Source organism: Natrix helvetica (assembly GCF_964273705.1).
Source record: "Natrix helvetica genome assembly, chromosome: 13".
Taxonomy (NCBI): Eukaryota; Metazoa; Chordata; class Lepidosauria; order Squamata; family Natricidae; genus Natrix; species Natrix helvetica.
Window position 1 is genome coordinate 17717849 of NC_138557.1, and position 16978 is coordinate 17734826.

At 51.4% G+C, this 16978-nt stretch overlaps 1 protein-coding gene across 4 annotated transcripts; it reads right to left on the reverse strand.

Moving 5' to 3' along the window:
- Positions 1-4778: 4778 nt before the first annotated feature.
- LOC309398474 (interleukin-9 receptor-like) lies at positions 4779-13531 on the reverse strand. 4 transcript variants are annotated; one of them, XM_081965402.1, is made up of 8 exons: positions 13246-13531; positions 12740-12870; positions 10502-10619; positions 8765-8949; positions 8403-8548; positions 7517-7694; positions 5725-5818; positions 4779-5368 (listed from the first exon to the last, which is right to left on the reverse strand). In XM_081965402.1, exons 2-8 carry the CDS (start codon positions 12783-12785, stop codon positions 4786-4788), a joined length of 1350 nt encoding a protein of 449 aa, XP_081821528.1. In that variant the 5' UTR covers positions 12786-12870; positions 13246-13531; the 3' UTR covers positions 4779-4785. The 4 variants fall into 4 exon arrangements, with proteins under 4 accessions (XP_081821528.1, XP_081821529.1, XP_081821530.1 ...); XM_081965403.1 differs by lacking the exons at positions 12740-12870; positions 13246-13531 and having other exon boundaries at positions 4779-5188; positions 5284-5368; positions 10502-10828; XM_081965404.1 differs by lacking the exons at positions 12740-12870; positions 13246-13531 and having other exon boundaries at positions 4779-5188; positions 10502-10828.
- Between the last annotated feature and the right edge of the window lie 3447 nt (positions 13532-16978).

Here is a 16978-nt window from a genome sequence, read left to right on the forward strand (position 1 = left end):
AGGGATCCAAACTAGAACTAAGGAGAAGTTTCCTGTCAGTGAGAACAACTTGTTTCTGGAAGTTGTAGGTGCTCCATTACTGGAGGCTTTCAAGAAGAGATTGGACATCCACTTGTCTGGAATGGTACAAGATCTCCTGCTTAAACAGCAGGTTGGACTAGAAGACCTCCAAGGTCCCTTCCAATCCTATTATACTATGTTCTGGAGTAGGGCAGGGCATTATTTCTGTGTCACCCAGAAGAAGCTGAGGATGCTTCCTAGAGTGTCTGCTGGTAAAGCAATTACAAAGAATTTAGGAATCATATAGGATCAAATGATATTGCAGTTATTGGCATGGTTTGATTTGCCATGGTTTAAGTTCCTGCAACATACTGTAGATGAATGAGAAATTTGCCACAAGGGCTGGCTCTACAGAAACCAGCCAGCCACACGGCAGTCTGTCATACCAACCACACGGCAGTCTGTCATACCAAACACACGGCAGTCTGTCATACCAAACACACGGCAGTCTGTCATACCAACCCTTTCATGAGGGTTCTCTGCTAGCGAGCAAAAGACAGCAGGTGAACAGGAAGGGCAGCTGGGGGACCTGCTTGGATACAGCAGAGAAGTGCTTTGGTGCATTTGTTAAAGACATGAGGCTAGAAGCTGGGAGTTCTAGTCCTGCCTTGAACACAAAGCCACCTGGGTGACCCTGGGCCAATCACTCTCTCTCAACTCTAGGAAGAAGGCAATGGCAAGCCACTTCTGAAAACCTTGCCAAAAAAAAAAAAAAAGCCCTGCAGGGACTTGTCCAGGCAATTGTCACAAATCATCACTGACTCGAACATACAAGGTCACTCATATTGACCTAGGAACCTTTGCCCAGCCTGGGCCAGTGCTACCAATAGACCCAACACACACACACACACCTCACAGTGTCCGAGGAATAATGCAAGGCTTGGAGGGGGCTTGAAGCACTCCATGCCTGGATTAGCCACGCTTGTCAGAGGTCCTGGGCACTTTCTGTTAAGAAAACCAGCCAAGCTCTGTTAAGGTTAAACATCATTTTGGGGGAGGGGGGAAGAACTGAGAAAAAGAATGACCAGCAAGCCATGGACAGAACTGACTAACATCAGTCACTGCAGATGAAGGATGCCACCCAAGCCTGCAAAGATGTGAGGAACAATCCAGAGAGAGATCAGGCTCCCTGACTGGAAAGCGGGGGGGGGGGGGGGAGAGGTGTCCCCATTCTCTTCTTTCCCTGAACTCAGTTAAGTTCTGAGTTCTTCACTGCTACATGCAAAAGTTATTTTCTGTGCTTCCTTTTTTAAAAAGTTGCAATGATCTCACCTAGATAAGCATCTTGTAACAGTGTGAGAAAGATAAACTGCCTTATCTTTATTCAGTTTGCCCGCTGAACACTGGAGGCTGTCAACAATTCTTGGTACATGACAAACATAGCTTGTAAGGAAAAAAGCCAGTTTCCTCCTAAGTGGTCAGGAAACCAGTGACATTTGGACATTTCTCTGCTGGGGCAGATTCTTATATCTGGTGCCATCCAATACCATCTTGATGCCTCATTCCAATGTTGCATTCCAGCCCCCGAGCTCTACCCCAGTACCTGGTCAGTGCTCTTTCAGCTGCTGCTGCTGCTGCTAAATGTTAAGCTGCGCTGTGATAAGGCCACCCTCACCTGTGACTTGATCAGGGTTTGGTAGTGTTGTCCTGTGCCTGCTCCAATTTTTTCTCCCTCCCTCACCCTGCCCAGAGAGGCCACCTGGCCATGCACTCCCTTCCCCGGCTGCTTTGCTCCACAGTGCAGCTCCTCTAAAAAGTGCTAGCTGTAAGTTAACAAGCTCAGCTCTGTGGCCTTGCTTTAATTCGAACCCAGGGCCGCTGCTGCCTGACGCTGAGAAGGCCCTAATCATCAGTTCCACATTTGAAGCTTTTGCCTGCCTCCTAAGTGGCTTGCTAGGCAAAGAGCGGGTGCTTGTTCTCACCGTCAGGAATTTTCTCCTTAGTTCTAGGTTACTTCTCTCCTTGGTTACTTTTCTTTTATTATTACATTTTTAAAATAAATTTTACAATTATCACCCCCCTTACCCTTCCCTCTTCCCACCCTCCCTCCCCCCGACCTACCAGAGCAAAATACAGGGTATAAACATTTAACAACCATACGCTATCATAAGCTAACTAATTTTAACATGTTACTATTCTTGTACTTTAACTCCCCCTTTACTAAACTAACTTTGAATAAATTGTAACATTCCTTATGCCTTCATTCATAAGCTAACTGAAGTTTTTTAGTCCGGTATTTGTTTTGAATATAGTCAATCTATCTTCTCCAGTCCAGCTTGTACTTCTCATCTGAGTGGTCCTTCAGATACCCTGAAATTTTGGCCATCTCTGCTAAGTTTACTACTTTTAACGTCCATTCTTGGATAGTGAGCAACTCTTCCTTCTTCCAGTATTGCAGCACCAACAATCTTGCTGCTGTCGTTAGGTTCAAGATCAGATTAGTCTCTATGACAGTACAGTCTGAAACTATGCCTAACAAAAACAACTGGGGTGTGAACTCTATCCTCTTTTTCAAAATATTTTGAATAACCCACCATATTTTTATCCAAAATGCTTTAGCTTTTTTACAAGTCCACCCAATATGGTAATACGTGGCACTAACACAGTCACATCTCCAACATTTAGATTGTAGATTCGGATACAATGCCCCAAAATCATCTCGGTTGCTCTTTTCTGCAATCTTTCCAGAGCCTTTTTATATTGTGACGACCAAAAATGGATGCAGTAGTCCAAGTGTGTTTTGTATTGCCCGTTGTACAGGTAGTCCTCAGCTTACATCCACAACTGAGCCAAAAGGTTTTGTTGCTAAGTAAGACAGTTAAGTGAATTTTGTCACAAAATTTGATGACTTTTCTTGCCACCGTTGTCAAGTGAGTCACTGCAGTTTTTAAGTGAGTAACACCCTTGCGTAGTGAATCTGGCTTTCCCCCTGACTTTGCTTTTCAGGTGGTCACAGAAGGGGATCACGTGATCCCAGGCCATGGCAACCATCATAAATAGGAGTCAGTTGCCAAGTGTCCGAATTTTGACTAGGCGACCATGCAGATGCTGCAATGGTTGTAAGTGTGAAAAATGGTCACAAGTCACTCAACATCCACTTCCCTTTGCTAATTAGCCCAGCATCAAGGCGAGACTCCCAAAGGGTGGGGGGAGGGGAAAGGGGCTGCGTGATTTGCCCCTTCCCCAGCTTCCTGCATTGAGCTCCTAAACCATTCTCTGTCCTTTGGGATCACATCTTTCTGACGCTGAAAGCTGAAGCAAAATAAAGAGCACAGCCACATGATTTTTCTCTTTGCTTAACAACTGAATTGCCAGCCTCAGTTGTGGATGCTAAATGAGGACGGCTTGTATTGTGGATATTACCATATTTGTCTCCCTTTTTCTTCTCTAATCTGGTATGCCAAAAATTCCCATGGTTTACTTCATATTCTCAAAATGTCTTCAGTCAGCAAAGTGTATCTTCAGTTGTGGTTCTTCCATTCGGTTGTCCTTCAGCTTTTTGCAATTTGTTCATCCCTTTTAGACTGATTGCCTTGCACAAATTTGGCTTGGTTTTCAACCGTTTCTTGTTTAGGAAAGGATGGTGAAAGAAACTGATGATCAGGATAGGAGAGAAACGGGAATACAATCGGGAATAGAACAGAAGACAGGATGGAGTGGAATAGATGCAATATTCCAAGTGTGGCCTCCCTAGTGCAGTATGGAGCAGCGCTCTCACTCCCCGTGATCTTGATGCTATCCCTCCGTTGATGCAGCTTAGAATCGCATTGGCTTTTTTGGAAGCTGCAGCACATGGCTGGCTCCTACCTAAGAGGCAGTCCAATGGGTACTTGGAACCCTTTCAGTTACTACTATTGAGCCAGGTACCACCTGTTCTATACTTAACCCATCTGGCTTTTTCTGTGTAAGTGCAGGACATTATTTTTCTCACCACTGAATTGAAGCTTGTTGGATGGGGACTGACGCCTGTCAAGAATCTTAACTTACAAAGTATTTGTAATTCCCTTGGTTTGGTGTCATCTGCAAATTTGATGCCCCTCCCCTTTTATTCTCTCGTCTAGGACAGGATCCCCAATCCATGGGCCGTGGACTGGTACCAGTCTGTGGCTCATTGGGAATCGGCCACGCAAGCAGTGGGTGAGTGCATGAAGCGTTATTTGTGTGCGTGTGGGACCAGCTTCCCGCTGGCACTGGTCCATGGACCCCAACTGCTGATCTAGATCATTGTTGAAGAGGGAAGAATGCTGGCTGCATCTCCCGCAATCAGATTTCAGGTGACCTTTGACAAAACCCCTCACCTCCAACTCCCACCTCATCCCCATTTAAAACTTGTAGCCACTTTGTGGACTGGCTGACCAAAGGCTCTGCATGTAAATGGAATGTGTTAATTGCAAAGAGGCCAAAGAGCTCTGATTCTTGGTGGCTTCCCTTCCCTTCCCTTCCCTTCCCTTGGTGAAAGCAGCAGGCAAGGCAGCTCCCTACAGCTCAGCTGATTACTCAGTCATTTCTCTCAATCGTCCCCCCATGGCTTTATTTCATGATGTGCAAAAGGAGAAGAGGAAGCAGAAGAACACAAAGTATTCTTACAAAAGGGACTCAGGAGCCACCTAGGCGCCTTTCACAACAAGCCTACCTTCCTGCTAACCCCCCCCCCCTTTTTTTCCCTTAAAAGGAGGAGAAGCCAATTGTAAAAAAAAACAAATTGTTGGCATATTTATTTGACGGCTACAGAAAAGGATGCGACGCACCGATGACCTTCAGGTTTCCCAACGCTTCCCGTTGCTCCAGAGCCTCAACCCAAGAGGGGCCGCATCGGCAGAGCCTCCCCGCTGGAGCCGCCGTCCCGGAGCGGCCCTCCCAGGACGCCGGGCCGGCCTTGGCCGCGGAGGGGGAGCGAGCCGGGCGGAGGGGCCGAGCGGGCCCCGGGGGGAGCCGGCCAGTGGGCGGGCATGGGGGCCGCCCCGCCGAGGGTGCAGTAGTCGCCGGGCGGGCGCTCGGCCTCCAGCGCCGCCCCCCGGAGCTCTTCGGCCGGCGGGGATGCGCGCCGCTTGGCGCAGGGCGGCGGCTGCAGGAAGGAGAGCCGGGAAACGGCCTCCGCCGCCGCCTCCGGGGCCAGCCCGGCCCAGCCCTGCGGGAGAGGAGAGCAGCGTTAGCCGGCCCCGCCCAAGCCCCGGGAAGGGCGGCAGGGCAGCCGGGAGGAGGAGCCGGGAGCCCGGCCGTTACCTTGAAATCCCCGTGGGGAGCCAGGCGGAGAGGCTGGAAGAAGGCGGCCGGCGTGGGGATGCGGGTCCCGCAGCTGCTCCGCGCCCTGTGTCCGAGGAAAGGCGGTTGGCCCGGCCGCTCCCGTCCCGTCCCCCCCGACGCCTCCCTTCGGCTCAAGGGGCGCCCAGCACGGCTGCCCCCCCCACCCCGGGAGCCCCTGCTTCTGCCCACTCGGGAAGCCCCCCTGCCCTCCCCAGCGGCCCCGGGAGGAGCCCAGGCGGAAGGGGGTCCCTCTCTCTCTCCCCCCCCCCGGGGAGCCTGGCCTGGCTCTCAGCTGCCCCTGGGCGGCTGCGACTGCGGGGAGGCCCCCCTGGGCCAGCTGGAGGGGCCGGGAGCTCAGCCGTCGGGCACCGCTCCCAGGGGTGAGGGCTTTGCAGAGGGGAGCGAGCGGAGGGACCGTACCTCTGGAGGAGGGCGAAGGCCAGCGCCAGCAAGAGCAGGAGGCTGCCGAGGCAGAGGAGGAGGGAGATGGGAGCATCCAGCTGCTGCCAGTCACCTGTGGTGGGAGACGGGAGCTCCTGAGCCCAAGCAGGAAGCATTGCAGAGATGCTGCCAAGGCCCCCACCGGCCTGCTCTTCCCTCTGGGCACATGGGGGCATCCCTTGCCGGCTCATGGAGCACGTGGGGGGAGCTGTCAGTCTGCCCGCCGGAGACCACAACTGCCTGATGGGCTTCAAGTCCATTTCAATGACTGCCAAAGGCAAGAAAAAGAGCTGCACCAAGCCAGGCTGTTCACAGGGCTTGAGTCCTGCTCCACGCCAGCTCGGCTAGGTAGGCCCCACCAAGAAACCAACCCCTCAGGAAGATTAATTCTAATGCTTGCCTTAAGATTGGCCAGGGCAGCCTTGGAAATTTGACTCTGCTGGACACCTCCCCCCCCCCAGCAAATCAGGCGTGTACCTGCCTGAGCCATTTCTGAATATTGTATCTCAGCCACCAGAACTGCTTTTCAGACTGCAATGAGTATATGAAGAGCCAGTCTGGTCCAGTGGTTAACACACCAGCCAGGAATGCAGGGGACTCTGAGTTCAAGTCCCACCTTAACCATGAAAGGAGAATAAGGGCCAGTCTCTCTCTCTCCTCTCCCCCCTCTTCCCCCCCTCTCTATTCCTCTCCCTCTCCCCCCTCTTGGAAGAGGAAGGCATGTTGGATATATTTGCCACCTTACATTATTTGTGAAAGGCAGGAAATTACATATAAAATTAATAAATAAATGAAAAAGATTGTGCATTTAACACCAGAACATCTTAAATGCATCTCTAGGAAGAACAGCAAACTGCATTTTCTTCCTCTACCCCAATCCGCAAAAATGTTAATGTTCAATTTTACTGTTGGGGTATTATGGAAGGGTTAATTTGATGTGTTTTCTACCTCTTGTTTGAGAGTAAAAGAGAAGAAGAAATATGCTGAAAGAGAAATGAAGTAAGTGAAGGCCGGGTGGGCACAATGCAGGGACCTGAAGGAGGCAAAGCTATCCTCCTTTTCGCAACTGATAACTGTTTCGGCTTTCGGGGTGATGTGCGCAGCCAGTTCAGAAAAGGATCACGGGAACTTCAGCCAGGGACTGGAAGTGGGGTTTGTCTTTCCTGCAAAATAGAAGGCCGAGGGAGATAAAAGAAGATGTGCTCATGCAGAGGAGGGAAGGGGCTTGTTCTGGAAAAGGCAGGGAAGTAGACACAGGTGAGCTACCTATCAGGAGGAACCTCAGTGGGATAGGAGGCCTCTGGCTGAAATTCTTCAAAGGAAGGCTGGGGGCAGCCGGTCAAAGGTATCGCAGAAGATCCATCGGTTTAGGCGAGACGGTCACCCAGCTACCTTTCAACTCCAGGATAACTTCAACTGCTACGGGGAGACCTCATTTAGCAGCTGCCTTGTTTAGTGGCTTCGCAGTTACCGTGGCGAAGAAAATTTAACATTACGACCAAACGTCACTTTTACAACCTTCACAGGTCTGAAGTAAAGTCATGAGCACATTTGCGGTTTTGCATAGTGACCACTCTGTTTAACGACCAAGTAGCTGGTCCCAATTGTGATTGCTAAAGGAGAGTTACATGTATAAATAATTCTCTGCAAAATGGCCTTTTAATGCGAAGGTGTGAGAAAAATTAAAATCTCAAAATATGATCATCCAAAACAAACCGGGGAAATTGGCATCAATTCAACATCAGGTCAAGGTGAGATCGTGGAGGCCAACCTGACTGAGCCGTCCAAGTGACACCGGAACTCCATGGACTCCAGTGGCTGCCATAGTGAGGATTCTCCTCTGGGGTTTTGCAGCGCATTCGTGCAATGTAATCTCTCCCACTCTTGAACTCAAAGCCTTCTAGGTGCACCCAGGTTTCTGAGTTGACAAAGACCCTTCTCTGTGCTTGCTAGGAGGAGGGAGGGAAGGAAGGAAACTGTCAAGTTCCTGGATGAATGAAATCCCCTCCCCCCAAAGCAGAAGAAGGGTCTAGCTGCAGAATATCCGTCTCCCTCCCTCTCCTCCCCCCACCCACCATACACACACACACACACACACACACACAAACACACACAGAGACATGCCGTCTTACAACAACTGCCTGGATCATTTCCAGAAGTGGGCTGCCTTGGCTACCCTCTTCCTGGCGCTGAGAAGGGGCTGCCTCAACATCGCCCAGCTTTTGGGCCTCAGGCAGGTTTCCGCACTCTCAGTCCTGCACCTGAGAACTACTTGGCTCTCAGCCATCCGTGTGTCCTGGGCTGCAATGGCTGTCATTGTGGAGGTGATGATGGGGAATGGCCAAGTTGCATTACAGTCCAAGACATTTCAGAACTTTTCAGTTGGGAAAGCTGGCACTGCAAGATGGCAAACTGCACAACATGCCAATGGTTGAGGGACACCGGAGGGCAGGCCAAGTGAGCCCTGAGCCACGGGCACCGGCCACTTGCAAATTTGCCTCTTGAGTTGCCTAGTGCTAACCAAAGGGGAGACCTGGCGGCCCTCGAAAACATTCTGCCTGGTCCTTATCACCTGAGGTAACACCTGGTGGTTTTGGGAGCGCCAGGATCCTAGGGGGCTGCCTCCCATCCCACCTTCTTCCCTTGGCTTCTCCTACCTCCCAGGGGTCTTGAACAGCCTTGAATGTCAGCTCCCACTGCCAGTCCTCCAAAACCTCCTCACAGGCCTTTGGCCTCTTCCAGGAGACCCGGCACGCATGGTCACTGCACTTGCTCTGCAGATCAAAGGGCGGATCGCACTGAACTGGGAAGAGAAGACGAGCAGGGAGAAAGGATTGGGGGATGCAAAGGCTCCCGTTGCTGAGCTCCACCAGAGACCCCCCAAGACGCTAGCAACCTTCCTGAGGACCCCCAGGCTGCAGGAGGTGGAGAAGAAGAGCAGGGGCCGGAGCAGGCCAAGAGAACATGGCGGTCAGCAGGCAGGCCTCTCCCCCTCCCGCTCCGGTTCCCATTCACTCACTGTGTAGTCTGGGCTCATATGCCACAAAGATCACGTCGGTCTGGTTTTCTCCATGCAGAACCACTTGGTACTCGTCGTTTTCTGTGAAGTCGCCTTCCTCGCTGTGCACGGAGCAGCTGAAGTGATCAGGGGTGCCAGGGGAGGCGGACAGAGGACAGATGAGGTCACTGGAGAGTCCGAGGGTGCTGGAAGAAGGGAGGACATCATGGTTTGCGCCTGCGCACTAAGCATCACTCGTGGGAGGCACAAGGGAACGGGCAGCCTGCACTGCCTGGCAGCCAACCAAGGGCCCCATTTCATGGGAAGCGCCCTCCCTCAACAGGAACATCATCGGGATTTGTAGAAACGCCACTTGGGGAAGGCAGCCGCTGGCAAGCCTGCTGCAGAGGTTTTTAACGAGCTGCTCTTGGGTGAAGATAACGATTCTTCCCGGCCAGGCATTGCCCGTGCTGCCTGGCAGCCTCTCCCTGGGCTGGCAGATCCTGTCGTTGCTGCCCTTCTGCTGGGGCACCACCTGCTTTCCACAAAAGGGGATCACCCCCCTCCACTTCCTCCTGCAACAGAACGCAGTCCAGGCTTTGGACGGGAAAGTGACCCCCACGCTTGATGTCTCAAAAGTCCATAAATTCCCAGTAGGCTGAATATGCGGTTGTGAAAAAACGAAAAAGGGGAAAAGGAAATTTTGGGCTGCTTCTAGAGAAAGACAGCTTCCCAAACAAACAACCTAATTGTTCCATTCATTTTACATTGGCCACATCCCACCTTCGGCCTCGGGTCCAGGTGTGGGCAGCACACACGTTGGCCCCGTTTGTTGTACAAGGCACGGAAAGGGGGAGGCAGCCCCAAGGCCGACTACGTGGCTGGGGCTGCACATAAAACAGACACCCTGGAGGATAACGGGGCCCCTCCTCCCCATTTTCTCCCTCTGGGTAGCTGGTGGGGGGGGCGATGCAGGTGTCCACGTGCTCTCTGAGGAAGGTTTTCTTCAGAAAGGACGATAGGTGTAGATGTCACTTCTCACTTTAAGCTGAGGAGGGGAAAAAGTTCTCGGGATGAAACAATACATAATCCCCAAAATGTTTTCACAGATTTATGGAACTGAACAAGAGGTCACATCAACCAAGAGGGAAGGATGGGCATTGTAGTCCACGCTGCTTGATGGCTTCCCTATTGACTCCCCCAGAAATCGTCCCTGCTTCCTCACTGGCCCCACAAGCCCCAGAAGCTCTCTGAGCAGAACACGCTGGGGTGGAAGCTGGAGAGGAAACGGGGGGGGGGGGGGTTGGGGGGATCCCCTTGATTGGACCTCCTGTTTCTTGGGAAGAGCAGGGTCTGGGAGGAGGGAAATGGGGGCAGCCGTGCAGGAAGGCCCTTTCACAGGAGGCACTGGTCCAATTAATGGACGGGGAGGCCTGCAACTTGTAGTGGAGAAACCAAGCTGGCACCTGGGTAGGATGGGTTCTTTTGAAGTGGGGGGGGGGCTGTGCTTCTGCTGGGAGAGCAGTGCACCTGGCAGGTAGTCTGGGGTGGGGCGAGGCGGGAGGAGGAGGAGGAGGAGCATTTGCCAGAGGCAGCTGCCATTTTCTCCAAGGCCCTGAGAAGACCAAGGAGATGGGCTGCAATGGGTGGGCGCAGGTTCCCCGGCTGGAGAACAAATCCACCTTAGACTGATGGGGTGAAATGACCACACCCTGCTGTCCAAGAGGCCGTCTCCCTCCACTAAACCCTGGACCTTACTCAGAGAAATTGAGGTAGAACAGAGCTCCCTCCAAGGCCTGGGGGCGGTGCCATTGGCAGTCCACTCTGCGTCCCTGAAGACCGTAATTGTTGAGACACTGCACCCGGCTGGCAGCTCCTGCCAAGAAAGGGGGGGGGAGAGAAGGCGATTGAGGATTACAGTTCTCCCCACCTCCCCCTGCCCAGTCTTGTCCCCCACACGGCCCTTTGCAGCAGCGGAGGCTTAGCAATACCATCCCTGGGCTACCAAAACCCAGAGCACCACTAGAGGGCAGCAAAGAGGGAGCGTGGTCTGTATCCCTCCGCTGCCCTCCAATGGCCACTAAGTCAGTGTTTTTCAACCTTTTTGGGGCAAAGGCACACTTGTTTCATGAAAAAAATCACGAGGCACACCACCATTAGAAAATGTTAAAAAATTTAACTCTGTGCCTATATTGACTATATATAAAGTAATTCTCTTGAATAGGAATCAAATAAACACAAAGAAAGTATTTTATAATTACTTTATTATGAAATAGTAAGTAAAGAGAAATATGAAAAATTATAAAATACTTTATTCAGTGCTATCTACAATAGCTTTGCAGGCGGGAAGTATTAATGTCTCCAAGACATCCAAGGAGGGAGTGCAAATCTTTTTCAATACCGGCATTTGAGACTATCTCGGCTAGGCTCAACTCGCAGAAAGAATACAAGTCTAAACACAAGAGACCTAACTTTTTTCAAAGAAATAATCCACACCTAGCTAAGCCTGTTGACAGGCGCAGGAAGTTCACTGCTTCCCAATACAAAACAATCGAGCTCCCATCACGAAACTCGAGGAAAGGAACGCAACACACGCTGTCCTTTTTCTCATCTTGCAGCCTTTTTGACTACTTTCTCCTCTCCAAAAAATGTTGCTCACCAGAACTTTTGACTCCAGAAAATAAAAGGAAAAAAAGCCAAGGATCGAGGAAAACGGTCCGTCGATCCAGAGAAAGGTGTAGCGGGGGGGGGGGGGTGTTGTGTTGTGTGGAAACAATGTTTTATCTGGTTCACCGGGAGGAAAGCGGACCTCGCGACCCGCCGATCCGGGAATCAAAGGTGCAACCCGGGGAGCTGAGGAGGCGCTCCCACCCTTCTGTATGGAGACATTTTGAGAGCGACAATCCTCTGGCTGTAGAACTGAGGGGACTTGTCGTGCGAGGAGGGCTTCGGAAGGAGAGGCGCTGTCACGAAGGGGAAAGAGCATATTCCAAAGCCGGCCCGTCTCCCTCAGGTTCCCCTGTCGCCCTCCTCCTCCTGCGGTTAGGCGTCCCGAGCCAAAGCTAAGTCAGGCGCCGCCAACCGCCTCGAAGCGAGGGGTTCGGGGATGCCCGAACTCCCCCCACGGTCTCCACCCGTGGCCGCAACCGACCGCCCCTTTCCTTCACGGGCAACCGGAGGGAAGGAAGGAAGGAAGCGAGACAGAGGAAAGAAATGGACCCCATCCTGGCGTTCTCGCTCCCACACGACCAAAGCTGCCCAGGCTCCGCCGACTCCCTTCCCCAACATGGCCACGAATCCCCCTCCGACGGGGAGAGAAACTTTCCTGCACTTCGCCGCCCCCTCCGTTAGACGCTTCCATTATCCGCCGCGCTTCCCGACCGACAACCCGACCCGCTGCAGCCCAAGCGCGCCGCTTACTCAGAAACCGAAGCGCGCCTTCTCCAGGTCCGCGGCTAGCCGCTCTCCCTCTTCCGCCTTTTTCAATTTTTCCCACGGCACACCAGGCAACATCTCGCGGCACACTAGTGTGCCGCGGAACAGTGGTTGAAAAACACTGCACTAAGTCACTGGGCTTCTCTTCCCTGGACCAGCCGTGGGCATCTTGTTGGTATTGCATCTAAAGCCAGTAGCTACCCCGGAGAAGACAGTGAGAGCGCATAATGAGCCGGGAAGCGAGGCGGCTCAGGGGCTTCTGAGCAGAGTGGATTCTGGAACTGGGCGGTGGGCCTTTCCAGGCCTGTAGGGGTCGTGCAGCTGTTTTACTCCAGCATTGCTGCTCCCGTCAAAAGAAGAGCTGCCCTCCGCAATGCAGGTGCCTTCACGCTGATGAGGAGCTGGAGGGGTGTGGGGCCCACTTTTACACAGCTTCTCTCCAAATTGATGGGGGGAGGGGGAACCTTCACATGCCTGGACCTTGAAGATTTGGATTGGCTCGTCATCCGTTTGGGGTCGCAGATCCCATTATAAGCAGGTGCTCTTGCTGCTACGCCTTACCTGTTTGCCCCATTGCCAAGAGAAGGAAGAGCGGAGCCCAGAGCATCAAGCAGGCAGCTGTCCCCCAGGAGGGCCTTCCGCGTGGCCTCTGGATGCCTGGAATGCCGGGGGGCTGCAACACAGACGTGACACTCCCTCAGCCCCAAACCAAGCCCTGAATCCCCTGCTGCGGACTCTGGGGTCAGATGGCTGAGTAGGTGGAGCCAATCAGGAAGTTACAGATACAGATTAACAGAGTTGGAAGGGACCTTGTAGGTCATCTAGTCCAACCCACCCGCCCACGCAGGAGACCCTACACCACGGGAGGGAGGGGGGGAAAGGAAAGCAGGGCAGCCACTTGTGGAACTTGGGAAACAGGTGAAAACCAGTTGGGAGCAGAGGTGTGCCTTCTAACCGAGCCCAAGAGAGGTGGTGAGAGCCAAGTAGCAGCATTTCTTTCTGATGCCCGCACAGAGTAACCACCGGGAGCAATAAGGGTGCTTCCTTACCCTGGGCTGATCTGTCACTGCTCAGGAAGGTGCAGAGATTCTTCTGAGGTTTTTTTTCCACCGAAAGGAAGAGGCCCGTTGCCCAGCAGACAGAAGGTGGTCTCCAAAGACACTGGGCTCTTGCACCAAATTAATATCCTGCCTGATTTCAGCCTCGGTAAGTGACGGAAACCGTCTCTCAGATTGGGCAACTGATCTGGAGGGCCAGCAGATAAGTGTGGACACGTGACAAGCCCCAACAAGATTAGAGTGCTGGTGAGCAACAATTTACAGCTTACTCTGACAAGGATCTTAAAGCAGAGTTCCTCTGTCCAAATGGACACGTGGGGGGGGGGGGCATTTGAAGCCCTTCACCCCCTTTTTCGGGCTGGAGTCTCCCAGGCTGAGTCGATACTATACTGGATTAAAGACATGCCTAGAACATATTACATTCCCTAGGCGGACTGCATTACAGTTTAGGGCAGTGGTTCCCAAACTTTTTCAGTCCACCACCCCCTTGGTGCTACAAACTGATCCTCAGTGCCCCCCACCCAGTGGTGGAATTCAATTTTTTTAACTACTGGTTCTGTGGGCGTGGCTTGGTGGGCGTGGCTGGGGGATCATGTGACTGGGCGGTTTGCACAAAGGAAGGAAGGTAGTAACAGTAAAATTCAAAACTGTAACAATTAATTACACATTTATTCAAAATCCAATTTAAAAACCTTTTCAGTTAATGTTAATTCAACAAAATTGTTGAGCATGATCCAGTGATACCAGGTTTTCAAAGTCTGATAGTCATTTATCAAGAACCTTGGTAACTAGTAACATAATAAACTTAGTAAAATTTAGTAACTACTTCGCTGTTCAGTAAATTCATAATGTGATAGATGGGCTTGATGAAGTGACACCAGTTTCCAATGTCTGGTTTTAAGTCAGTTAGCAGGAGTCTTAAATCACCACGTTCAGTAACTGGAGTCGATTTCTTTGCTTGGAGAGAAGTTGGATGACCACACTGAAGCCACGTTCCACCAAATATGATGTTGGAAATGCAACAAGGAGCTTCTTAACCACTGTCCATAGTGCAGGATAGCGATCAGAAATGTCTTTCTGTAACCAAAACTCTTGGTACGATTTCTTAAACTTTGGCTTCAGCTCAATGTCATTTTGAAGCTCTATGAGTTGTTCCTCCACTACCCCATCTTCCTCAGTATCTGAACATGGATTTATCACCCAATCTGGAATTTCCATCAAAAGAAGATTCTGATATCGCTCAGACATATCTTTACCTCTTTGAGGAATCATTTTCTTTTTTTAATTATTATTTTCCCCCCAATACAACTCATGCTAAGGGTCATCCACACATACATGACATTTTCCACACTTTTAACTTACATATTTGTGATTCCTTATAACTTCTTTAAGCTAAATATTTTTAGTACAAATCAACGCATTGACATATATATCACTAATGCAGTTTCCTATCTCTTCCATTGACATAATTAACACCTCTTCATAAGTTCAGTTGTCTTTCTCTCACCTCTCCTCTCTTCCTGTTAAATTTGGGCAACGAGAGAACAGACTCCGGACACGTAGTGACTTAACAGCTCTTTATTAGTAGTAGTAGTGATCCAGCTTGCTCTGTGGTCGGAGGGTTCCCCTTTTATAGGGATCGGGTACGCCTCTCGACCAATCAGATTGATACCTGGTTCCCGCCCTGGCGGCGGACCTGAGAGGAGTCTTGCTGCGATATATGTTAATATCTAACACCCCTCCCCTCTTAGATGGAGCGTTCCTGTTAGTAACATAGTCCTTTAAGTATGTTGGCATTTGTCTTACATGGGTGGATCGTCGTAGTTCGGGTTGAGCAGGAGTTGTTGCAGGATCGGTTTGTTCTGCTCTTCCTGTTTCGTGTTCGGGGGTCTGAAGGCTTTCCTCGCTTTGGCGCTGTCCCGATCCGCTATCGACCGCTGGTTCTACCCTGGGCTCTAGGGTGTTGTGCTCCTCTGTGTTTGGGCTCTCGGATTGCTGACTTTGCGCTGGAAGATAGTCCTCGTTTGCGGATCGTAGTTCTGAGTGTGCAAGGCGACCCCGGAGTTGATCTATGTGCCTTTTCCAGTTCCTTCCATCTTCTAACTCCAGCAAATATGATCGTGGACCCGTGATACCAATTACCGTTGCCGGCATCCACAATGTTCCCCCTGCATAGTTGTGGGCGTATACCGAATCCCCTATGCTAAAACTCCGAATTTTGCTTGTCGAGTCTGGGGGCGATGTGGCAGAGTAGTTTGGGTGAAGACGGTCCAGGTGAGACCGTAGACGGCGGCCCATGAGTAGGCCTCTTTTGCAGATCGCACCATTCTCTCCGCCTGTCCGTTCGATGCCGGATGGTATGGCGCGACGAGGGCATGATGAATTCCCTGACTTGCTAAATACGTTTCAAATTGCATGGCCGTGAACTGAGGCCCGTTATCGGAAACCAGGAGGTCGGGCAGGCCATGAGTGGCGAAAAGTCGCCGTAGTACCTTAATGACTGCCTCTGCCGTGATTGAAGTCATTAGGACTACTTCTAACCATTTGGAGTATGCATCCACAACTATAAGAAAAGTTTGTCCCTGGACTGGACCTGCGAAATCAATGTGTATTCGCGACCAGGGTGCTTTTGGCTTCTCCCATTCTGTGGCGGGTGCTTCAGGGGGTGCTGGTCTAGACTCTTGGCACGGATCACAAGTGGCCACCCATTCCTCTATTTCTTTGTCCATATTTGGCCACCAAACGTAACTCCTTGCTAACGCCTTCATTCTAACGATCCCCGGATGCCCAACATGTAACGCTTCTAACACATTTCTTCGCAACGCATAAGGAATAACAACTCGATCCCCCCACAATAAACAACCTTGTAACACTGATAGTTCATCACGTTTCGCCCAAAACAGTTTGAATTCCGGCCCCACGTTTCCCTTTGGCCACCCCCTCCAAACCCAAGTTTGAACTTGCTTTATTACATTGTTTATTACATAGAAGAGAATCTGGCAACGTCGCAGGAAGAAACAGGTCCTGAGTCCAAACAGTCAATTAACAAAACCGGTACCTCGGGAGTGGGGTCTGGCAAAAGATCTGGAAGTGGGCAACGGCTGAGTGCGTCTGCATGCCCTAGAGTGGAGCCCGGTCGATGGATCAGCTTGTAGGAATACGCAGCCAGGAAAACAGTCCACCTGGTCATGCGTGGAGAAAGGGAGACTGGTGTGGGGCGGTTTCCCGCCAAAAGTCCCAACAGCGGTTTATGATCTGTAATGAGTTCGAAATCGTGGCCGTAAAGGTACTCGTGGAAGCGTTTGACTCCGGCCACAGCGGCTAACGCTTCCCTGTCCATCTGGCTGTAGTTTCTCTCGGCCGACGAAAGAGTCCTTGAGTAGAAAGCGATGGGTGCTTCGTTCCCGTTTGGCATTCGGTGGCTGAGAACTGCGCCGACGCCGAATGGTGATGCATCACAGGTCAGTACCAATGGTAGCGTCTGGCTGTATTGGACTAGTAGCGAGTCGGTGGTGAGTAGGCGCTTGACTGCGGCAAAAGTTGCTGCTTCGGAACGTCCCCATCTCTATGTTGCGTTCTTGGCGAGGAGTCGATGTAGTGGTTCAGCAACGGTCGCTTTCTGTCTCAGAAAAACGCTGTAGAAATTAAGTAGTCCGAGGAAGGCCTGCAACTCGGTCTGATTTCGTGGTGTGGGGGCGTCCTGGATCGCCTTAATTTTCTTCGATGTGGGGTGTATGCCCAG